Raw genomic sequence first — 26,497 nt, 5'->3', positions numbered from 1 at the left:
ACAAATATTAGTCTGAAAAAACCATTGCTAACTGGAGCTTGTCTCTTTAATTGTTTCCTAAATAATATAAGCGTAATAGAGGTTGAAAAATTATTTAAAAGAACTCTCCAAATATATTTAAAGGCAATATATTCTATTCCTTAAAAGAATTCTTAGACACAATTATTTGGAATTCTTACAGGCTATAGAAAATGTTTTATTATTTTTATAGATTTTTAAATAATTAGTAGATTTTATGTATTTTGAGCTCACTGTTTGTGTGATTAATACTTATTTGTAAATTTTTATTCGTGTTATTAAGCCTATGAAACAGTTTAATTTTTTATCATGAGTAGGTTGATAGTAAACCCCTATTTTTAAGACTCAGGTTTTCATTTAGAGATATTTGCAGTAAATTGCACTTGGAGAATATTTAGCCATCTAGCTTATTTGGGATTATTGAAAAAAATTCTTCCCTAAGTGTATCAAAACAAACATCTTATTGCTGAACTATCGATCTCTGCTCACAGAAATAGTTTACATATATCTCCAAAAACATTAGTCTAAGATGTTGAGTTGATCACAATACAAATAACAAACCAAGTTATGGTATAAGTTTCAAAATATATGTTTGAGTAGCTTATAGGAGTATGATGCTCAGAACTAATACATTGGTCAGACTTTCTTTTCCTATAATATTTATCTTTTATGTTATTTCATTTAGTTTCTTCACTTCACATCCTTAATAAAGCAGATCCCAAGTAAAAAAAAAAAAATAGTTTTGCTAAAGAGGGAAATAAGCTCCTTATTTGCACTTTTAAAAATATGTCTCTACCATCATTAATGCAAATTTTATATGCCTTACTTTTACAGTTTTAATTAATTTTTATAGTATGTCCTAATCAATTAAAAAGAAAATAAATAAAAATTTGTTAAAGGGCAATAATGGTATATATTTTTTCTAACAGAAATCACTGAATTCACTTAATTAGAAAATTTTAGCAACATCTTTAGTCTGATCAGCTCACTTAAGTCTATCATCAAAATTGAGATCCAAAATTTGTATTGGTTAACCCTGGCTAATTAATTCACATTCATCTATCAATATATTTACATACAGTTTATTTGTTGTTTATTAGTGAATAAAATATTTTACATCAAGCTTAACTGTAAATTATTTTTTCTTAAATAAAGCACAGTAGCTTGGTGCAGTGAAATCTCAGCAAAACAGAACCTCTTAACAAAAACCTCTCAAAATGTATGGTTTCCCAAATCCTGATTTATTCTAATAGAAATTAATCTCTCAAATTAATTTAAGATACAAAAATTTGAAAACAGAAAGTGAAATGAAACATGGATTTTAGTTTTAATCTCACTTGTAAAAATGTAACCTGTAAGATAGAAAGGAAATAAAAAATACAATATCCTGTAATAAAATAAAGTGATTAAAAAAATAGATTGTACACAAACATAATTTTCAAATAAATGCAATTGGTGACTAATTGTTATTTAGCACAAAATACATTGTTACATTTATGGCTCTAACTTCCAGCCTGTAAACCTACGGTCATATTAATAAAGTATGGTAGCAGGTGATAGCTTATGTAAACAATCTTTGTGCTGCATTTTGTCAACAGAATTACTACTCATATCAAGTGAAAATAGTTACAGTTTTCAGTGTTACAGTGTGAATAGTTAGAATAGTATTAAGTGCCATTTACACCTTGATTGAAAGCATTAATAGTTTTTATTTTGTTCTAGTTTTGAGTTTTGTTTGTTCGATATTCAATTAGAGTTTAAATTTGATATTTGATTATTTTAAATAATTTTAGAAAGTTATTTTATTTTAGAATCAGTATTAGTTCATATTGTATTTAGGCTAAGTGTTTCTTATTTTTTAAGTGTAACTTTCAAGTGAAATATGACTAGCTTGAAGCTAAAAATAAGTGTTTTATTTGTGTAAAATCTCTGAATCAAAACAGTTCTCACTAACACTCCGGTAAGTCAGATTCTATATACTAAACAGTTTATTATGTATTTTCTAAAAATAACTTATTTCAATTTTACAATTTTTAAAAACTTGCAAATAATTAGTCTATATATAGTATATAGTGTGAGCTGGTGCATTATCATAGCGCAGCACCCAATCGTGTGCAATGTTTGTTCAGATTCACTGGACCGATTTTGGAAGTCTTTCCAAGACATCTTTGTAAAAGGCGCTTTTAATTGTCTGTCCTAGAGGTATAAATTCTTTGTGCACTATGCCACAGCTGTCGAAAAATCTATAATCATTATTTTCACCTTGGATCTGCTCATGTGTGCTTTCTTCGGATGAGGAGAACTTTTTGTGCGCTATTCTGAACTTTGCCGTTTAGTCTTGGGATCGTATTCGAACACCCATAATTCATCTTGCCTCTTATTATTTTATCCAAAAAATTTGGTTCAATTTTGAGTCTTTTCAGTAATTCCTGACAAATTTCCACCTCGTTCGCTTGTGGTCCGCAGACAAGTTTCGAACAAGTTTTTCACATGTTCAGACAATATGTTAAAATTTTGTGAACTGCATTTTTATCCAATCCATTTTTTTCTGCAATCATCTTGACACTCAATCAGCGGTCTTTCGCCTTCACAACTCACCGCAACACTTCCACATTTTCATCTTTTGTTGACGAGATTGGTCTTCAAGAACAAGGGTTGTCATCAACATTTTCTCGGTCCTCTTTGAAAACTTTGTGCCACTTAAAAACCATAGTTCTCAATAGAGTGGCATTTCCATAATCTTTAATTAATGAATCAAATTTTTCTGTGGCAGACTTGTTGAGTTTCACATGAAATTTGGTAGTGTAATGTTGTTCAATATTTTCCTCCATCACAAACATAACGAGGTTGTAAAACACAACCATACATGAACAGCAGTAACGTGTGACTGACTCAACTGATCTAGTTGAAACAAGTTTGCATGTGTAACCAAGGTCACTACTACATACTGTTATACATCAAGTACGTTTTACATTACCTGTTTGTCGGTAGGAATATCAGTACACTTAGTTTTCGGACAAATCTCATATATAACAAATTTATTTTTACACCTGTAGGGTTTTATTTTGTATATTCAAACTCCCATTATATTACTTAATATGTTTTTTTAAATGTTGATTTCTTTTCAGTTATGGGAAGTGTATGGTGAACGACGATGTGTAAGAACATACTATGGGCACAGACAGGCAGTGAGAGATGTCTGTTTTAATAATTCAGGAAAGCAATTTCTTTCTGCAGGTAAAATTTTTTTTCATCAGCTATTTCATTGGTTTGTTTTTGTTCGCCATTTGTTTTTATTATTTGCTTATCTTTGAATTTCTATACATTTACTATACTTTGTTAATGTGATTCATGTATTACAATCTTCCTCTATAGTTTTTACTCTACAACTTCCTCCATAACTATTTTTAACATTCATCTAGTAAAAGTTTCATTTTTAATCAGTTAATATTTCATTAAAAAGGTTTTGTGATATTGTGTTCCATTGGGGCTTTATATGTAGGGAAGTGCATTATTTACTATATTTTTATTTTATTCACAGTTTATGTAGAAAAATAATTTTAGTTATTTTCTTTTGTATTTTATTTTCAAATGCTGGAAATTATTAAAATAGATATATACGGTATATAAATATCTTCTTTTCTTTCCAAGCTCAAACATAGGATTGAATCTGAAACTGTTAGTATATCACTTATTTCCCTATCTACTGTGCTGCTACTTTGTTAAGTTCATTTATACGTAACATTTTGTGTGATAAATATTTTTTTAAACTCTTAAAATCTGTTCACTTTTACAGATAGTTATTTTACTTCAGTTCCTGTCAAACATTTCGAACATTAATTTATTCATTTTACAGAACAATGTGATATGCTGTAGATGGTGTTTCTTAACGCTTTTGAAACTTAATTACTTGAGGTAAGAATATTCCTAAAATCATAGAAGTTCTTGAGGTAGTATAGACAAATTTTAATAAATTTAATTTTTCTTTTCGGTAGGATAAATTATACCTCACAAAACAGTGATTTATTTTAATGTATTTTTCACATTCATATTTGTGTTATAAAAAAATGATGTACTAAAAATAGTACTAGAAGAAAATTATAAATTCATTTTAATGATTTTGGGTCATGACTCATATATGTTTCACCAAAAAAAGTTTAAAAATGAATGATTTACTAATTGACAAGGTGAGGTGCATATTCAGAGAGTTTATGAACTACTGCTGTGTACGGTCATGTTCCAGCGGTACTAGTAAAGTAATTGCGACTTCTGCCATGAGATTAAGTTGCTGTTTTAAATATAATTGTGTGTGTCTATGAATGCAGACCCATATTATGATAGTGTTGCATAACATATTGTTTATTACGTTTTATTTATATTGAGTTAATTTATGTCATCTTAATTTCTATGTTTAATGTTAAATCATCAGTTTTCTTCTTCTTAACTACATCTATTTTTGTATAAATAATGGATTTTATCTTTCGCCCTGTTTTTTTTGTAATAAGAGCAATTGTTTTCTTTGTCAGTGTATTTTAAAATATAAGCATGATGAAAATATATCGTACTAAAAAAAGTAATTGCAAGTAAATAAAGAATAAATCTCTTATATTGGTTGTTTTGGTTTAAGTAATGATATTATGGTGAACAGAGATGTATGAGTCATAGAATTACGAGTTAACAAGTTTAAAATTGACGTGTAGTTATAATCATTATATAATTTGTAACCATGTTATTACTAATAAAAACAAATATTCTCTGTTCTTTGCATTGAAAATAGCAACAGTTGTTTCTTAAAAATAGTCCTGTTATGATGCGAAGTGAACATGGAAAACTTCAAAGTAAATATGAAATAGATGTTTTCAACAAGTGTGTTATTAGAAGAGAATTTCTTAAATATTTAAAATTCTATAAGGAAATACCTACTATATGAGAATTACACAGTTTTTGTCATGAGGAACTGAATTTTACTGCTAGTAGGGATACACTAAGCAAAATTATAAAATCTATGGGTTTTCAATTCAGGAAGTGTAGAAATAGTAGACTGATTTTGTATGTGAACGAGCTGATGTAATTGCGAAATGTGCTTTTTTTCTTAGGTATCTGAGAAAAATGCAACTTCTCAACAAAATCAGAAAATCATATATTTAGATGAAACATGGGGGCACACACAGTATACAGTAAAAAAGTGCTCACCAAGTGATGATGTATCAGGTATTTTTGTTAATAGTAGTGCCGATGGTAATTTAATTTGACTCATGTGGGTAGGGATATTGGATTCAATAGATGTTGCTTTTTTAATATACAATTCCAAGAGTAAATTAGAAGTTTATCATAAAAAGATGAAAAATGAATATTTTTTGAAGTTTATTTAAAAAGGAAGTTATCCCAGGACTACTGACTAATTGTATTTTAGTCATAGATAATGCACCTTACCATAATAAACAAAGAAAATAAGCCTCCTTCATCCAATTCATTGAAAAAGGGTATTCAAGAATACCTCCAAAAAAATAAAATTAATTAATTAATTATTAAATAAAATTAATTAAGTTCCCTCGATTTTTGAGCTTGACTCAAAAATTGAGGATTGTTGGCCTATTACAGAAGATAGTTCTACAGAAACTGCAGAAAAACTGGTTAAGGACTATATTGAGGTAGTATTGATCGTTTAATTATTTAGTAAATTAATATAAAAATATTATTTTATTTTTTTATTCCACAGCTATTTTCAACTTGTTGCAATTCCGTAGGCCTGTATGTCCAAATTATTACTAACAGCTTTAAATATAATGCTGTGAACTATGATACCGTTTTCGTGAAAGTGTTTACCTAATTATATTATTGTAATTAATTGCAGGTTAAATTTATTTAATTTATGAATTAAGAAATGTAAATTAATATTTTTAATTGTTTTTACTGTAATTAGAAAGAAATTAGAGGTTCTAAAAAATACAGTAACCTATTTTAAATGGACAACATTTCTTGTTTAGAATGGATTGACAAGCATATCACTTTATTCAGTAGAACTAAGCCCAGACTCTACTGTTGTGTTATATCTCCATCTCAGTCTATAGCTAAACAAAACAACAGTGCTGTACTCCTCCATGAATATGAACTTCGCCTTGTTGACTTATAACATGTTGCCGTTAAGATGTGCAAATAAATTTGTTTAAAAGTTTATGCTGAATAATTTAGTTTCTAACATAACCTAATAACACATTGAAACTAATAAAATGGAAGATACTGTTAGTATTATTTATGACACAATTTTCTGTTCTTTTATGGTATTATATTTTTGTTAATCCTAGTAATACTAATTTTATTGATGTTACCTAAAAATTCTTATTTCACTACTATAATGTTTTTTATATGAAGTATTTCTTTCTAATTCATAGGTGTAAATTTGATTTAGAATATTTCTGTGTCCTGGAAATTTGTTTTGTTAATCTACTTTTTTGTCTTTCTCACTTAGCACATTCTTAACTGATTTTATAGCCTAAGTAACAAATGTGTTTTACTTTTGATGTTTACATCAATATTGCCCTAATTTATTATATAACATACATTTTCTGCCTTCTTTTTATCATACTTCATTATTTTTGTGTACTTGATTTATTTTCAAATTGAATAGAAATTCATCAGGACTGCAAAGTAAAATAGTTCTATACTGCAATTACCTTCTACTGATAATGAAAAAAAAAATTCTTTTATGAATAATAAAAAAAACTTATTCCTTTCCACATAATCAACTATCATAAGAATAACATCATCAGTGATTGAAGTGTGTATTTTCTCTTCATTGAGTGTTACTCTTTAAAATTTTTAATTTTCATTTTCTTTATTTCTTCATCTATGTACTCACTGAAAGTCAAATCTACATATGAGTCTCATTCCTTTGTGACCATGGCTCTCTTTATTTCACTCTTTTCACAGTTAAGATTCTTATGAAGATTCCAACTTTTTCTGTGCGTTTCAACTCTAAAAAAAAAATATTAGTCCTTTTCAATTAATTAACTGTCTTTTCAAGTTATATGATTCCCTTGTAGTTAGCTTCTCTTATGTAGCTTTATTCTTCTTCATTTTGTTCTCTTAGACTGATCTGAAAATCAAAAATATTTCCATGTATTTGAGTTTTCATAGCCGGAGCTAATGTCATCTACAATACCTTCCTCTTCATAACATGACTAACAATAAAAATTCATCCATAAATTATCCTAGTAAATAGTTTAATATAAAGGGCTGATAATGTAGTTATAACTTGAAATTTAATATATATATATATATATATATTAAAATCAAACCTTTCTTATTCAAGCTAATTCATTTTATATGTAAATTGATTGAAAAAAATAATAATACAAACATTTAACAGCATTTTTATATTTTTTAAAACTTATTTGAAAAGGAAATATTTAAAAAAATTGAACCTTGTTCAAAAAAATTTACTAAATTGAAGGCAAAGCTTGATTTTACTAAACATCAGTGACATACATCTTGTAATAGTTATTTATTATAAAAAATTCAGAAATTTTTTATAATGTAGTTCCTATTGAATTGCCTTTTAACAATGAATGTTTAACATGATTTTTGGAAAATAAAGCATTAACTTTTATAGCTTTTCTCTAATTTTTACAACTTTTATATAGTTGTATATAACATTTTTCAGCATATGATAGGTATATCAAATTGTGGGACACAGAAACTGGAGAGTGTATTTCAAGATTCACTAGTCGCAAGATTCCTTACTGTGTTAAATTTAACCCAGATGAAGATAAACAGAATCTTTTTGTTGCTGGAACTTCAGATAAAAAGATTATTTGTGTAAGTAACATGTTTTTATTATTAATGTCTTCCTAATTAATTATCTTTTTTAATACCGTACTTCTGCACCTTTATGAAAACTCAAAATGCAACTGTAAAATATTTTATCATATTACTGCTGTAAAATATACTGTATTCTAATGAAATTGACTATACATCCTGACATCAAGTTTGGTCTTCTTAGAAAATTATCCACAATATAACAATGTGTTAAATTGTAGAGCGAGTATGGACTGTATTTTGAAATGATGGTTGAGATGATGAAATGAACTAAAACATATTTTTCTTGAATGGTTAAATTTTAATTTATCACATTAGACATTTTTTGAATATCGAAAAATACAAGTTGTATTAGACTGATAAATAAATGACCCATAAGTCAAAATTATACAATTGAACATTATCAATAAACACTATAAGCCACATTAGACTTTAGACTACAAAATAAAACTATTCTGCACTAGAATGAAATGTTACATTAAACAAATCATGACCGCTCCAGTGGGATCCGACTCTTGAATGGTCACATTAGACCAAATTGCCGGCCAACACTAGTAGATGCTAGGGTGCAGCACCAACCAGCTTAACATGGAACGAAACACACTGATAAACATAATTTTTGTTTCCTAACATGCAATACATGATTTTAATTTTTTTTTGATGCTCAAAATGATTATGAACTCAGAATCTTGCTATCAACCACCATTTTTGAAAAAAATTTTAATTTTAATTAAAGGATTTTTTTTTCATTTTTCAGTGTATAGTTAGCATTTTAAGCTCCTATATTGTATTTTGTTAGTTCATTTTTTATTGTTTAACTTTGTTAACATAATTTGTAAGTTATAAGTAAATAATACTAGACAAAGAATTAAATCATATCATAATCACATATTATGACATCATATCTGATACTGAAAAATGAGTCTGCATGGACAAGATTAATCTTTTCTAGGCAGGTCAAAACATTTAGCTGAAAACACAGCTGTGTTGTTTGTATTAAGTACTGAAGTTAGGAATCAGTTAATTTTGTCCAGTCTTATTGCTGTCTTAAGTTTGTTAACAGTGCAGTGTCGTAATGTGTTAACATTTTATAAATGATTTGGATGTCTTTTGTTATGTATGTGGTGAGTTTACCATAAAAACAAATAGAAGAAAACATTACATCTTTAATTAATAAAGCATATCGTTTGTAGTTTCAGTGTAAAATTGGTGACTAGGATAAGATGTGGGCTCCTCATATAGTATGCACTAGTTGTTTTGTATATTTAAGAGGATGGCTGAAAGGTACATGGAAGGTTTTGCCATTTGGTGTATCTATGGTTTGGCTTGAACCAAAGGATCATGTAATCAATTGTTACTTCTGTTTAACAACTGTGTCTGGAATTTCTAAAAAGTCTAAACATACTGTAAAATATCCTTCATTGCAATCTACAATCAGGCTTGTACCTCACAGTGAAATATTCCAGTTCCTGAGCCACCTGTGAATTTATGTTTTGAAAGCAGCAATGAAAATCAGGCAGTACGAAGAAGACAACAATGGTTTTGATTCTGAATTAGCTTCCAATAAGCCACATCTTATATCACAAGATGAATTAAATGACTAAAAATAGCATCAGCATCAAACTAATTAGTTGACTGGTTTGACTGTTATAGGTTTAACAATTCTGTTTAATTATAGACAGATTTAAAGGCTAATTATAATTGTGCTTGAAAAAATGAACTATTGTGGAAAAAGTTGCCATATAAAAATTCATTGTACAAGTGAGACTATAAATAGGAAAATTTATAAAAGATAATGTCGGTGGTAAAAGTGATTGGAAAACATTAAAATCTGGCACATTTCCATATAGAAGATTCACTTATTGCTTGGTTTATTTAGAAACGTTCCAAACGTACTCCTCTTTCTGGTGAAATCATCAAAGAAAAATCTAAGCTTTTCTTTAAAGAAAATGAAAAAGAAGAGTTCTGTGCAAGTGATGGGTGTTCGACAAATTCAAGAAGCGCTATGGAATCTGTTTACTAACCACCACAGCTGAGAAACTGTCTTTTGATTTTATTGTTGTTGAGCCATATAAAGAAAAATTTATAAAGAAAGTCCAAGAGTTGGGTCTTGGAAACCAGGTTTATAATGCCGAAGAGAGTGGGTTATTATGGAGGCTGCTGTCGAAAAAAAACATTTGTCCATTGCACTGAAAAGAGCGCTCTAGATCGCAAAAAATCAAATCGAAAAACAGAATTATGTTTATGCCTTGTTCAAACTTATGAGTGGTACCCATAAACGTGAATTGCTTGATACAGGCAAGTCCAAAAATCATAGGGCTTTTGAAAACGTAAAATATCAATTTCGTGAAAAATAGAAAACTCAAAGCCAAGCATGGATGTGAAGGGAAGTATTTTTTGAATGGTTTAAGGAGCAGTTCATGTCGTGATTAGAAAAATTCTTTAAAAAAAGTCAGTTACCAGAAAAAGCATTGTTATGTTCAAACAACTGTAAGGGGCACCCACATGAAGAAGACTTAGAAAGTAAAGGTTGTTTTATCTGTCTTAGTCTTATTTTTTCTGCCAAATGTTACAGCTATTATTCAGCCGATGGAACATGGATCACCAGATGGTTAAAACAAATCACAAAAAGCGTCAGTTGTACAGTGTAATAATGAGTAAATCGGAAAATATGCCTATTTTAAAATGTTTAAAAGAAAGAAATTTTGAAGACAACATGTTTGATCTCGCACACCAATCGGAAAAGATTCCTGCAAAAACAATAGTGTATTCTTGAAAAATTTCTGGCCAACTCATCCTATGTTATATTTATAAGAAAAAATCTGATGTGATCACATGACATCCTTATTCGTTTATTAAATTACATAAACACATTTTTTTTGCACTTCATTTAATCTTATTTCATTTGAAAGTAAGATATGATCCTCCAATTCTTTAATAAAAGTGGACAGTTACACAATTGCTAAAATATTAGTTTTTATTAACATTAAATATTTTTACAATTATTAATTCAACAATCTTACCTGAAACATTAGGGTAAAACTCCACTGATTATTCTTTAAATAAATTGTTTACCAAATAATCTAATAATAAAGACTAATAATTCAATACTGTAAGGTCAAAATTAATATTTGTAACCAGTATTCAGGAGTTTACCAAACAGAAACCAAACAGAATAGTTTAATTATTATTAGCTTTTATTTATATAACACCAGAAATCTGAAATGCACATCAGAAATCTTGTGCATACAAGTGAAAAAATGTTTTTACAATCACTTTAAATTGAATATAGTTCAAAATTGTATTTTATTTTTCTGTCAAATAATTAAATAATATGATTCTAAATTATAATTTTCCATTAATATTAAATAATCAGATGTTTCACCGAATCTGTTACATATATACATATGTAACGCCTATTAAATTACATTTACATCTTTTTAAAAGTATATAAAATTTTATTTCACTAATTTTTTTTTTACCATCATTGAATTATTTTTTATTGTAAAAATTTTGTTTACAGTCACGGGTTAATAAACTATTAAATCAATATATTTAAATTAAAAAAAAGAAAAGTTAAAAAAATAGATAAAAAAAAGTTAAAAAAAAAAACAGAAGGAGATGAAGTCTTATTCGAACCGATATGCCTTCTCTTTAAGATCCAAATATTTCATTAATTAAAATTTTAATTTTAATTTCGAATGCAATCAAAAAGGAAGGTGCACAACTAGATATTACAACAGTGCTAAATATAAAAATTTCAACATCCTATGGCTAATCATTTTTGAGTTATGCAAGATACATATGCACATACTACATATACGTACATATGTACGAACAGATGTCATGCGGAAACTAGTCAAAATGGATTCAGGGATTGTGAAAATGGATATTTCTCTTGAAATATGAAAATCAAAATGTTTTGCGATCACAATACTTCCTTTACTTCATACAAGGAAGTAAAAACAAGTGGAAAATAAACAAATACCGACGACATCCAAAAGAAGTGATTTTAGTCCTGATACTGAAATAAACGACATTAGGTAGTTGCTAGCTCAACTGTGCAGTGAGGATGACTCAGAAGGACTGACACAAGATGATGTAAATGAATGGTTGACTGGAATTGAAGATGAAAATTATCAATTGGTGACTGACTGGGAGATAATTGAAGATGTGCTTAATCAGGCTGAAGATGATGATGACAGCAAAACCATGTCATCTTCGCCATCAATTAGTACCATAAGTCACATAAGTGTGAGTGCATTTAATGTATGTATCAAATGGGCTGAAGAAAATGAAGTGCCGCTTCTTCCGATATTTTAACACTAAAACGTTTGCGAGAAAATAATTCTAAACTCTCCATCAAAGCAAAAAATCAAGACTATTAAACCAGTATTTTTCTATTAAGTAAGTTTTCTAAAAAGTAGTTAGTTGTATTATTGTTATTTTCTTAATCAAATTACATCAGTTATTTAAATTAATAAAAGCAAATGAAAATACATAACATTTTCTGTGGGTTATTCCATTGAAATTAGGTTAATTCCAGTAATCTGACAAATTCTGTTAATCTGACAACTGGGCTATCCGATATGTGTCTGATTATTGAGAGCCTACTGTATTAGGTGGAAGGCAATTATCCTGTTCTTTTAGCAGTAGTTCTTAATTTTGTTTTTTTTATCTTCAGCCATTTGACTGGTTTGATGCAGCTCTCTGAGATTCCCCATCTAGTGTCAGTTGTTTCATTTTGATGTACATCCTGCATCCTAACAAATTGTTTTCTATATTCCAAACATTGCCTGCCTGCACAATTTTTTCCATCGACATTTCCTTCCAATGTTAAAGTTACTATTTCAGGATGCCTTAATATGTGGCCTATAAGCATGTCTCTTTTTTTAATTATATTTTTTACAAATGCTTCTTTCTTCATCAATTTGCCGCAGCACCTCTTTATTTGTCACATTATCCACCCACCTGATTTTTAACATTCTTCTATAGCACCACATTTCAAAAACTTCCAATCTTTTTTTCTCAGGTCCTCTGATTGTCCAAGTATTACTTCCATATAAAGCTGCGCTCCAAACATGTACTTTCAAAAATGTTTTCCTGACATTTAAATTAATTTTTGATGTAAGCAAATTATATTTCTGACTGAAAGCATATTTGTCTGTGCTATTCAGCGCTTATATCACTCCTGCTTCGTCCATCTTTAGTAATTCTACTTCCCAAATAACAAAATTCTTCTGCCTCTGTAATCTTTTCCCATCCTATTTTTATATTCAGTGGTCAATCTTCATTATTTCTATTAAATTTCATTACTTTTGTTTATTCTGGTTTATTTCCATTTGGTAGTTCTTGCATAGGACTTCATTCATGCCATTCATTGTTTCTTCAAAATCTTTTTATTCTCAACAAGAATTATTATATCATCAGCAAATTGTAGCATCTTTATCTTTTCCCCTTGGACTGATACTCCGGATCTAAATTGTTCTTTAACTTCATTAACTGCTAGTTCTATGTAAAGATTAAAAATTAACGGGGATAGGGAACATTCTTGTCGGACTCCCTTTTTCATTACGGCCTCTTCTTATGTTCTTCGATTATTACTGTTGTGGTTTGGTTCTTGTAAATGTTAGTAATTGTTCTTCTATCTCTATAATTGAACCCTAAATTTTTAAAATGCTGAACTTTTTATTCCAATATATCTTATCAAATGCCTTTTCTTTGTCTATAAATCCCAAGTATGTTTGTTTGTTTTTCTTTAATCTTCCTTCTGTTATTAATCTGAGTGCTAAAATTGCTTCCCCCTTCCCTATACTTTTCCTGAAGCCGAATTGTAATAATTCTTCCACTCTCCTCTGAACAGTTTTCTAGTTAAGATTTTTGATGCATGAGTAGTTAAGTAAGTATTTTCTTCACATTTATCAGCTCCTGCTTTCTTTGGTATGATGACATAACACTCTTTTTGAAGTCTGTTGGAATTTCCTTTTCTATTTTAAATATTACACACCAGTTTGTGTAATCTATCTATCGCTTCCTCATGTGCACTGCGCAGTAATTCTCCAGGTATCCCATCAGTCCCAGGAGTCTTTCTGCCATTCAAAATTTTTAATGCTCTATTAAATTCAGATCTCTGTATTTTATCTCCCTGTTCATTCTCTTTGAGTTCCCCTTCTTCCTCTACACATATTTCTAATTCATTTCCTCCATATAACTCTTCAATATGTTCCACCCACCTATCGACTGTTTCTTTATTTATAAATCGGTATTTTATTATAAATTGGTGAACTATCTTTATTTAACACATTATTAGATTTTAATTATTTTAATTTATGTATTACAAAAGTCTCCTTAACTTTCCTGTATGCTCCGTCTACTTTACCAATGATCATTTCTCTTTCCACCTCTGAACACTTTTCTTTAATCCACTCTTCTTTTACTCATTTGCACTTCCTGTTTATAGTATTTCTTAATCATCAATAGTTCCTTTTACCTTCTTCATCACTAGCATTCTTATACTTTCTGCATTTATCCATCAGCTGCAACTTATCCTTTGATATCCAAGGTTTTCTACCAGTTCTCTTTGTTTCGCCTAAGCTCGTTTCTGCTGATTTAAGAATTTTTTTTTTAACATTCTCCCATTCTACATCTATATTTTCTACCTTACCTTTTTTACTCTTTCTTTCAATGTCCTCCTCAAAAATCTTCTTTACCTCCTCTTCCTCAAGGTTTTCTGAATTCCATAGATTCATCTGACACCCTTTTTTTCAGGTTTTTAAACCCTAGTCTACATTCATAAAATCATGGTCGCTATCAATGTCTGCTCCTGGATATGCTTTGCAGTCGACGAGTTGATTTCTAAATCTTTTCTTAACTTTGATATAATCTGTCTGATACCTTGCAGTATCGCCCAGTTTTTTTCCATGCGTATATTATTCTATTATGATTTTTAAACTGGATGTTGGCAATTATTAAATTATACTTCATGCAAAACTCAATAAGTCGGTCCTGTCTTTTATTTCTTTTTCCGCGCCCGTATTCACCCACAATATTTTCTTCCTAGCCTTTTCTGATGCTTGCATTCCAATTTCCAACTATTATTTAGTTTTCATCCCCTTTTATGTGTTTAATTGCTTTGTCAATTTCTTTGTAAATACACTCTACCTCATTGTCATCATGGACACTAGACTTTAACTATTGGTGTTGGCTTAGGTTTTGATTTTATCCTGATTACAATGATTCTGTCACTATGCATTTTGAAATGCTCTACTCTCTTCCCTATCTTCTTGTTCGTTACGAAACCTACTCCTGCCTGCCCTTTATTTGAAGCTGAATTAATTATTCTAAAATCGCCTGACCAAAAGTAATTTTCCTCTTCCGACTGAACCTTGCTAATTCCTAGTACATCTACATTTACTCTATCCATTTGCCTTTTTAAATTTTCTAACTTACCAACCTTTTTTAGGTTCTAACATTCTACGTTCTGACTCATAGAATGTTATTTTTTAATTTTCTGGTGACCCCTTCTGTAGCAGTCCTCACCTGGAGATCCAAACAGGGGACTAGTTTACCACCCGAATGTTTTACTAAGGAAGACGCCTTCATCTTTATTACATGAAAATGCATTAAAAAAATGCTTATTTTTATTGCAAAAAAAGCAGCTGTAGTTTTCCATTGCTTTCAGATGCACAGTATTCAGAAAATTGAGGATGTTGATATTGCCGTTTCAGTCCTCCTGATCTACACCCTTAACAACTACTGGAAGAGCTGCAGCCCTCTTTCAGGAATCATTAATAGGAGGCAGGAAGCTCTCAATAGATACCTCTTCGATATTGTTGCACCTTCGGTTCAGCTCCTCTGTATCAGTTCTTAATAGAAAACATTTATAATAAAATAATTGTATAACTTTGGATTTTTACTTACTTTAGTGGGATATTCGTTCTGGTGAAGTTGTACAAGAGTATGACCGTCATCTTGGTGCTGTAAACACAATAACATTTGTAGATGAAAACAGACGTTTTGTTACAACTTCTGATGACAAGAGTTTACGTGTTTGGGAATGGTAAGTGTAAATTAAACAAAACTGTATTTAAGTGTCTTTATTGCCATATTATGTTTAAGGTTATAATAGAAAAGGCTATTTTTAATTTGAAGACCGTTTGAAAAGTGATGGAATAATTGTCTGTTATGTCTTTCAGATCAGAATTATGTCTTTTCCTTAAACTTTCTAAAATTTATGCTATTTACTTTATTGATATTCACTAATTGATTTATTCTATTTGTTACTACTAATTACAGAAACTAATTTTTTACCATTTTAATATTTATATATGAGTCAAGCAGTGGTGCAACACAAACAATTCATGTTGATTGAAAACATGATATCATAAAATTTATGGATTTAACCACCCTTTATTATTTAAACTAAAAATTATAGAATTCTGTGTAATGTACTAAATAAAAGTCGATCTTCATTTGAATGATATTTAAAAACAGACAATAGTACAGATACAGAAATCCTGTTTAAAAAATTAAATGACTTAAAAATCATTATAATTTTTAATTTAATGAAGAAAGTTTTATTCCCTTCTAGAAGCCTTTTTTGTTTAGACAGAATTAATAATGGTAATGGTTGCAATAATTCTTTAAACTTTAATAAATTTATTTATCAATCTGTATTTTTAAATAATTTTTAAAAAACACAGTTTTTATCGAATAAAAATAAATTTCAATATGTTTTTAAAGTAAAATGCATTTTAACAGGCAAATAATTTAATTTGAAAAATAGTTACACATGAAAGTACATAAAGCACTAGTGAACAAACAGTAAAATTTATCAAGTATTTAGATGGAATAACTATCATGTGTTTGTAATTAAAGAAGGTAACAACATTTTTGATGAGGTATTTTTTAAGTTTAAATTTATTAATAAGTAAAATACTGGATGTACAAAAGCATATCGGGATTTTAATTTGTTACACCTCATGGATGAGTTGTACAGTGTTGATTTAAGGCTTGAATCAATGAGCAAAAAACACATTTTAATAATGTATGTGGCTGTACAGAATGGTCAAGAAATATTGTACCCCTTAAAGTTAGAACTAAAAATTTGTAATGAGTTATAAATGAAAAATGTGATATAGTAATGAATTATTTTATTTACTCACTTGATATATACTATTAATTTTAATGGTTCAGTGGATTTTTGGTGTTTGCTCTCATGTTGCATGCATAATTTTATATGTCACCATGTCCTCTGTGACATGCGACGGAGAATTTCTGGTTTTATGTTAGGGAAGGCATCCCTCACAGCATCACGCAATTCTTCATTTGTGGCAAAGCCATGTGCAGATATGTTTGCCTTGATTATTCGCAATAATGAATTGTCTGGTGTGGTGAGATCAGGACTTCATGGTGGCAATGATAACGGAGCTGGTGATGCTGTAGTACCTTTGCCAATCCAATGTCCTAAAAATTTTTCATTCAGAAACATGCAGACTGATAGAGCAAAATTGTGCAGGTGCTTCATCCTCTGCAACCATACTTTTTACATAAGATCCTCTTGAAGCTGTGGTATTAACCATGCCTCCAACATCTCTAAATAAGTTTGTGCATTCACTGGCCCATCAAAAAAAGGACCAAATGATGAGCTGTCATTCCAGCCCATATCATGTGTGGTGGATTTCTTTCCAACTCTGTTGCATAATAAGAATTTTCTTTCACCCAAAATAACACATTTCTGGCACGTGAACTGCGATAGATTGCACATTTATCAGTAAAAAGCACCATTCCACAGTGCACTGTAGCGGGAAATTTTGCTAGTAAAGCCTGGCAGGATGCAGCGCGATGTTCCGTGTTAGCTTCTTATAGTTCATTGCTGAACAACAGACGAAATGACTGAACTTTTAAGTCCTTTTTCATATTGTCTTACATTCTTGTCCGCGATATACAAAGTTCAGCTGACCATTTACAAGTTGGTTTCATTGGGGATTGTTCAGTGGAAACTGCAACAGTTCAACATATGTTTCTAACAACATTAACTTTCATCCACTTCGCAGCCTATCTTTAACACTGCCTAATTCAAATCCTCATTTTTCCCAAGCCAACATTATTGCTTTTCATAGTGGTGGTGGCATATTAAAGCGTTACCAAACTTATCACTAATTAGCTTCATTGTTTGATTCATATGTTGTTTATGAACTTGTCACTAACTGCTCCTCAACTGTGTAACTACTCATGTTAGCCATTTTTAGCATAATTGTCTTTTACTCAGAGTGTGTGACGTTGTAAAAAACTGTTGCCAACCGACCCCCAATGAAACTTCCATATGTTCTAAACACATACCCTAACTCCTCTTTTTTGTTAACTTTAGGGCTACAGTGATTTCCCGCCACACTGTAAACCGATTCTCTATCATTCTGCTTGACAGTGCCAGTAGGAAAGATGGTAACTCCTGAACAAAAGGTTTTCTGTGTTCTGTAGTTTGCTAAATGTGAATTAGTAGTTACAGTACGATTTGAAATTGATTTGAAATGTCTGGATGTCTGTAAAGAGAAAAGTACCAAGAGTTTGAAGAAAATATTGCAGTCTATTCTGCGTAGTCCTAAAATTCTGTTAGGAAAGTCAGCTGTGAACTAACAAACTAAAGCTATTAAAATTAAATTACCGCAGTGAAATGTTTTAAGGTTGTTACAAAGCAAATAATTACTGTTGATTGAGAATATGAAGTGTGACTATTAAATAATGAAACTAATGCTGCTACAGAAGAACTGCGCATGTGCCAAATTCATGACTGACAAGTCGAAGGCTTCACGTTATACAGCTGTCGCTGTGTAACGTGAAGCCTTTTCTTAAAATTGTTGACACTCCAATTTCTGTAGACATATTAGTCTGGCTGTGGCCTTTGTTTGGATAACATTGTTTTTTTGTTTTGTCAAAAAAAATGATTAATATTTTATTAAAGCAAAGAATTCTTGTGAAATTTCATATGAAACTTGAAAAAACTACTACTGAAACTTATCTTTTGTTGAAAATGGCAATGAATGTGTATCACGTGCGTGGCTTTTTGAGTGGTTTAAGTGTTTCAAAAATGCCGAGATGACATTGAAAATGATTATCAAAATTGAAAGCGATGATGGTTGTTTTTTCGATATTTGTGGGATTGTGTACCTTCACTGGGGGCTCCTGAAGGCCAAACTATTAATCAACATTACTACCTTGAGGACCTTGCTCAACTCCATGAAAGAATAAGAAAAAACAACCTGAATTGTGGTAGAACAAGTCATGGGTTCTTCATCAGGACAATGCACCGGCTCACACTGCATTGTCTGTCAAGATGTTTCTAGCCAAGTATAACATCCCAGTGTTAGACTATCCTCCGCCATATTTGCCTGACAGGGTACCATGTGACTTTTCTGTCCCCCACGATCAAATCTGCATTAAAAGGAACAAGATTTCAGACGAAGCTGTGAAAGAAAAAGCAGCACACGTCATGAAAGAGCTCACAGAAGACTTCCAACACTGTTTCAAACAATGGAAAATTCGCATGGAGCATTGTAGAGGAGGGGTGTATATTGAAGGGGATAATAACTAAATATGTATAAATTTAAAATAAAATATTTTAAAGCATTAGTCTCATTATTAATAGTTAGACATCATATGATACCATACAATATCTTACTACAATTTGTTATTTAAATTTTAAAACATTAAAAAATTCTACGTAGTGTATTAAATAAAAGTGGATTTTCATTCTAATTAAAAACAGAAGTTAAGTAAGTATAGGTATTAAAGAAGGTAAGTACAGAAATCCTGTGGAATGTTTTAAGGAAATGTTTACATATCCCTTACAGCTGTTACAGGCTTTGAAGCCTACAGACTATGCTGTGGATGCTGCCTTCACAATTAAAATATTGCCACATGAAATTATATCAATCATATTTACTTTCTTGATCATATTATGTTTAGTGATGAGTCAATATTTCAGGTTATTGGAAAAGTTAACACACATACAGTCACATCTGGGGGGGTCAGAAAATCCTGATGAGCTCTTACAAATGTGAAACGGATTCTCAAAAATTAAATATTTTTTGTGTAATATCCCATGGCAGTTTTTTAGACTGTTCTTTTTGCTGAAGCAAGCATAACAGAAGTTACTTATTTTGATATGATGTGTAACATGGCTCTTTCTTCAATTACAAGATGAATCAGAGAAATTTATTTGGCAACAAGGTGGTGCACTTCCTCACTGGCATAACCCTGTAAGAGATTGGTTGAATGACATTTTCCGCAACTATTGGATTGGATGGCATGGACTCAATGACAGAGCTTGATTGTAGTGTCTCTCAATCTGACTCTATGTGATTTTTTCCTTTGGGTTTTTGTAAAGGATTTTGTATGTATGCCTTTGCTACCTACTGATCTGCCCAATGTGAGGCACAGGATTGAAGCAGCTGTAGTTTTCATTAATCCAGACATAAATAATGGAGCAAATTCTTAATTTGCTTGGATGTGTACTTTGTGACTAAAGGTGCTTATGTTGAACACTTGTAGAGAACAAACTTTAAGAGTTACTCTTTCGTTTTATTTATGATTCATTACTCTAAGTAATGAATTAATTACTGTAAGTAAGAGTTAAGTCTTTATAATAATTCATTTATTAAGACTTTGGGGATTGGCATCTGCATGGTCCTAACTCTTCCCTCTACACACCAAGCTGCTGAAAATTTTACACCACACATGTACACACCACCTGGAACATTATGTAAATTACAACATATGCCCTTTCACAGCAACAGAGCAACATTATACATTTAAATAGTGGTGTTGTGACACTTACAAAATGCAACCGTAATCCAAAATGGAAACTATCATGACTCTACGTACTGTGAACAATGTACTTTGGGCACCTGGACAAAGCAAACCCAGTTGTATTTACCTAACCTCTTGTGAAACAAAAATTTCTAGTCCTCAAATAAATCTTATGATGGTTGGTGGTCCATCTTAAAAAAACACCATGAGAGGTCTTGTGAAAAGACCTTGCTTAGCATTGTCTGTTGAGGATAATATTTCCTAAGAAAATAATTTAAGTGGTCTAATTCCATCTACAATATACAAAAATTAGATTTGTGGTTCTTTGGAATAATCAGGAAGCTGGCTTCCTTCATAAGTTCTTTTGCACATTTCCTGATCAATAAGGTAGTAACGGGTTCAAGTGTTCCTCAAAGAACATCATAAAATTAAGAAATGGATCATTACTGATAGAGAAGTTAAGTGATGAGCAGAGTCAATTGCTCTTGTGTCTCACCAATATGGGCGGTGTAAGGTTAATTTCAGTATGCCATAAAACATTGAATACCAGTCGAGGAGTAATTTTTTTAATTATGGTAGCGCAATCCAAGTAGCCATGTTTACAAACCTGATACTTGACAGTGAAAGTGAATTTATCCTTCCTAACATCTGGAAAGCCAAGGTGGCCTGTTGTCCCTTAGTGTGATGAAGATTGCAGAAGTACACTAATAGATTGTCGCTGTGCTTTACATAATTTAGGCCTATTACAGAATTGCTCTGCACCTTCTGGAATGACAGAGTTGTATGCCATTGAGTGTTTCGGTGTGCTAAATAAGAGTCATGGCAGAATTATGTTGATAACATTTCCTGGACAACTTTGGTATTGAAATATTAATCATCAGTTGTGTGGAGAAAAGTTTAGGTCATGTGTGGATCTTCTCATCAGGACAGCCTTCGCTTCTGATTGGACTGGAAAACAGTGGAATCCTTGTCAGCTCTTTAATTGATGTGGCAAACACATGGAAATACCTTTATGCCAGTTTCCCTTACATTGTCCCACTGTCCTTAGTTATGAAGTGTAATATGCTGGTAGAAAGTATCCCATTTGCTCGAAAGTAACCCATTGGAAACTCACAAGATGAATTAAACACTGCTTTTTCTTTTGATGAGCTAAGGTATGCCTTGAATAATACTCGTGACACTTCCTCTGAAAACAATAATAATATCAGGCTCAATATATTGTCTCACCTCCCAGATACTGCATTGTGACATCTTTTGTCTATTTATAATAAAATATTTTCTGACCAGGATTTTCTAGATTCATGGTCAGAAGCATTGTGATTCTTGTGCTGAATCCTGGTAAAGTTAAATCATGCCCTTCAAGTTATGATCCTATCTCCTTGATCAGGACCCCGTGCAGTTTGATAGAACAAATGGTAAATCGTCTTTTAATTTGGTACCTTCAGAGAAATGCCCTAATTGTTGAAGCAATGAGGCTTCCACCAAGGTAGCCACATCTGATTCCATTTCCGATCACATCTTTCTATCATGTAGTTGCCCTGGAATTTTTTTATCCAAAACACCTTCCTACTTTGCCAACACCTTATTGCTGTATTTTTTGAAATGCGAAAGGCATGTAACACAGCCTAGAGGAGAGGGATCCTAAATGCTCTCTAAGAATGGGGTATGCAAGGGAATCATCCTTGCAATCATTAAAGGTTTCCTCAGTAGTCCTTTCAAGTTCGGGTTGGAACAACAGTGTCTAACAATTCACACTAAAATATTGAATACCGTAAGGCAGTGTTCTAAGTGTTATCTTGTTTGCCTTAGCCAAAAATGCTATAGTAAACTACGTGCAGAAACCCATATGTGTCCGTTATTTGTAGATGATTTTTTTTAATCTATGTGGCCTGTAGAACTTTAGCTACTGCTGAGAGGCTGCTCTAAAACACCAACCTGTTTAGAATCTTAATGTAATATGACTGGATTCTCCTTTTTCCCAAAGAAAACAAAATACGTTTGCTTTTCCTGGTTAAGGAACATGTTGACCCTCAATACTTGTTGGGGAGCTAATTGAATATGCATGTTGTACTTCTACCAAACCCTGGTTTATTCTTGCTTGGATTACAGTTGTATGGTTTATTCATCCACATGAGCCATCACATTTAGTGTACCTATATAGTCCATCATTCATTTATCCATCTTGCTGTAGGTGTGTTTTGTTCAAGCCCCATAGTAATTCTCCTATTGGACAGTAGTGAGCCATCTCTTTGTTTTCGACAAAACCAAATTATCTACTCCTACGTAGCTTGCATTAAAGTACAACCAAATCATCTGACCTACGGCATGGAGTTCATTGCCTTTTCTTATCTCTAAATGTACAATTACCTTAAGTTTTTACTGTTACTAATGTTATTATCCCCTCTCGGCAGCTTTTTCTTGTAAATTACTACTTTAGTCTTCGTCAGTATCATAAAAAGTACAAAAATGTAGTTATCTTACGAGAAACTTTTATAATATTGTAAATAGGGTGAATCTTGATGCTATAGTTTGTACAGACGCTCTAAAAATGATAATTTTGTTGGTTGTGCTTTTGTAGTTGGCAGTAGAACATATATGTTTGGCTTTCCCACTATCTTCAGTGTTTTTGCAGAGCTGTATGCTATTAATAAGATCTTAAATATGATTAGCCCAACATTTCAACACGTACTTGTTTGTTCAGATTCCATTAATGCCTTGCATGCAATAAGTGAGATGTGCTCCAGACAATCTGTTGTCTGTGAGGTACAGTCTATTGTTTCTGTAATGACTGCATAACACAAGTGTGAGTTTCTGCTGGATCCCCGGCCACATTGGAATTTCAGGCAATGAGTGGACTGGTAGTGTGGCAAAAGAGGCTTGTTTGCTGCTTCTTGTCACTAATTGCATTTTTTGGACAATCTTTTCTTTTTTCTGAATAGGCTGATTTGTAATGTGTGGCAAATTGAATGGAATGCTACCATCAACAATAAACTTCATCCAGTTTAGAACATTGTGCTCATGGTGATCATGGTGCTCTTTATGCAAGAACGACCATCGAGAGGAGGTTATTATCTGTAGTTTGTGAATAAGGCGCACTAGCCTCACTCAAAGCTCAGACTGATGCGCCAGTTTGTGTTCACTGCAACTGCCAATTAACGGTACATCACATCTTTGTGGACTGTCTATTATCCAACATTGCATCAAAAATTTAAATTAGGGTCTAACATCTAAAATATTTTCGTGAACAGTATGACAGTGTTGTCTTGAATGTCTATAATTTCTTAAGACCATGCATCTTCATTCAAATATTTTATGATTACTATAGTGTGTTTCATATATTTATGCCAGATAGTAATTTTGTTTTAAGTTAAACTTTTAATAATGTATTTGATTGAGGTTTATTTCACCTTTAGCATACATCATAGGCACTTTACACATATGAGGAATATTTTTTGTTGATTTTATTTGTTTTATAATATTATTATTTAATCTTAAATCTGGTTTTGGTGTTGTTTACTTTAATTGTTTACTATAGTAATAATGTATCTGGGCACTGATACTGAAACTGTTTTGTGCCCAGGAAAAAAAATTACTGTAAGTCAAGTAAAGAGGTACTAAATATCTTTAAAATTCTAGTATATTTTTTATACATGTATTGTAATATTTAAATACTAAAGTAGGTTTTATTGAGACTATATTAAATCGAAATGGTTGGAAGAATTCTGTTATTATCTTTTATCTAACACGTAGTAGTAGTAGTAGTAGTAGTAGTAGTAGTAGTAGTAGTAGTAGTAGTAGTATTTGATTTGGAAACATCTGAAATTTATTAGTTATATGCATCAAATTGAGCTAAATGTGATAAACTAGTTGCTTGTTTCACTAAAGCATGTAGTGAGTGAGATTTGTCAAAAGAAGGGGAGGAGAGCTGTATGAATTCACAGTGAGCCACACTGGTCTAACTAATCAAATGGGTTAATACAAACTGTTAAAACTGTTTAAGTAAAATAGGTTTTATGCAGAATTTTACTGCTTGATGTGATCTCAAAAGCTTTGTCCTCAATTTGCAAGATAGTGCAGTTGATGTTTAATCACTTTTTTATAGTATACATAAAACTTGAATGTAATTAGTGTGTGGTGAAACTATCAAGCCTACAAGTAGAAACAGATAAATCTCATTTTTAAATTAAATGTAATTTTATGTTAAAATAAAATTGTTTTTATTTCAGAGAAGTCACTGACTTTTGTTTATTTACTGGTTTTTAATTTCAGACTGGATCTTTACATGACTGCCCAAAGAAAAGGAGTAATATTTATGGTGTATGTATGTTTTTCCACCATAGCAGCTCAATGGCTGAACCAATTTAGATTTTTGATCCCATGTTAAAATCCTTATGTTACCAGGAGTGTCATAGGATATATATGTGTGTGTGTGTTTAAATAAATTAAAAAAATTATTACATATAAAAATTGTCACTCACATGCTCTTTAATTAATTATCCTAGATTAGTAATTATGCTATATTAAAGAGCAATGTTTGTTATCAATGTGTTTTTTTAATTTCTAATATCTCTTGGTAGTATAATATGTTTGTAGCATTTCTTAAATTATCTTTCAGGGATATTCCTGTTGATATGAAGTACATAGCTGATCCCAGTATGCATTCCATGCCAGCTGTGACACTTTCACCTAACCAAAAATGGCTGGCATGTCAGAGTATGGACAACAAAATAGTTATATTTTCAGCATTAAATCGCTTCAAGTTAAACAGAAAGAAGACATTCAGTGGTCACATGGTTGCTGGATATGCATGCTCACTTGACTTTTCACCTGATATGAGGTAATCAATATTAGTAAAAGTCAACAGTTTTTTTTTTGCCAACTTGCCAATAAATGTAAAAGATGTTCTGATCTACAGGACTATGTAATTCAAAATAAAATAGATTATACTGGTTTCCATGTCTGAACTGGTTCTGTCATGTACAGAATATTTTTGACTCTGTATCTTGTATAGATTGCTACTTTTACTGTATTATCGTATTTCTTGTTACTATAGATTTTAACAAAATTACCTTTCTTATTTAAATATTTTTTTTTTGAGATTATAGGGGCATTGACTACTGTGGTCAGTAGCTCCTTTTCTCATCAAAAAAGAAAAAATCTGATGTGGACACCACATGACTTCCTTGTACGCCTATTAAATTATATATATTTTTTTATTACATTTTTTCTTGTTATTGAATTATAATGTATTGTAAATTTATTTTTACTATTGAAGGTTAATAATTATTAATAAATCAATATATTTAAATTAACAAAAAATAAATTAAAAAAAAGAAAGGAAATGAAGTCTGATTTCAAAGATCCAAATATTTCATTAATTAAAATTTCATTTGTATGTAACTCTGGAACCAATGAAAATAAGTACAACTTATGATATATTGTTGAAAAGCTCTCAATGAGGGCTTATTATTGCAGTTGGAAAATGTCCAAAATTCAAATTTGTTTTGATTTTGGGCTATTTTGGACACTTTTGGTTCTATTGATAGCAATCAAAAGGGAAGGTGTACAACTAGATGTTACAATAGTCCTAAATTCAAAATTTCAACATCCTACAGCTAATCTTTTTTGAGTTATGCGAAATACATACATACTTATGTACATACATACATATACACATATGTACCAACATCACACTGAAACTAGTCAAAATGGATTCAGGATGGTCTAAATGGATATTTCTGTTGAAGTCTAAAAACCAAAATTTTTCGCTATCACAATACTTCCTTTACTTCATACAAGGAAGTAAAATGAGGAAAATTTCTTTCCCTTTCCCAATAAACTGCTAGCAACATAG

General features: G+C 30.9%; 1 protein-coding gene across 1 annotated transcript in view; it reads left to right on the top strand.

The window, feature by feature from the left end:
• Positions 1-26,497, top strand: part of LOC142330298 (pre-mRNA-processing factor 17) — a 63,761-nt gene that overhangs the window by 32,947 nt on the left and 4,317 nt on the right. Inside the window, exons 6-9 of the mRNA XM_075375514.1 lie at positions 3,147-3,255; positions 7,682-7,836; positions 15,762-15,895; positions 25,259-25,480. Of these exons, the coding sequence (XP_075231629.1) occupies positions 3,147-3,255; positions 7,682-7,836; positions 15,762-15,895; positions 25,259-25,480 (620 nt within the window). The remainder of the gene's footprint in view (positions 1-3,146; positions 3,256-7,681; positions 7,837-15,761; positions 15,896-25,258; positions 25,481-26,497) is intronic.

Source organism: Lycorma delicatula, chromosome 1, assembly GCF_047948215.1.
Source record: "Lycorma delicatula isolate Av1 chromosome 1, ASM4794821v1, whole genome shotgun sequence".
NCBI lineage: Eukaryota > Metazoa > Arthropoda > Insecta > Hemiptera > Fulgoridae > Lycorma > Lycorma delicatula.
Note: the sequence above shows the minus strand (reverse complement) of the source record. Positions and strands in the feature narration are given on the sequence as shown.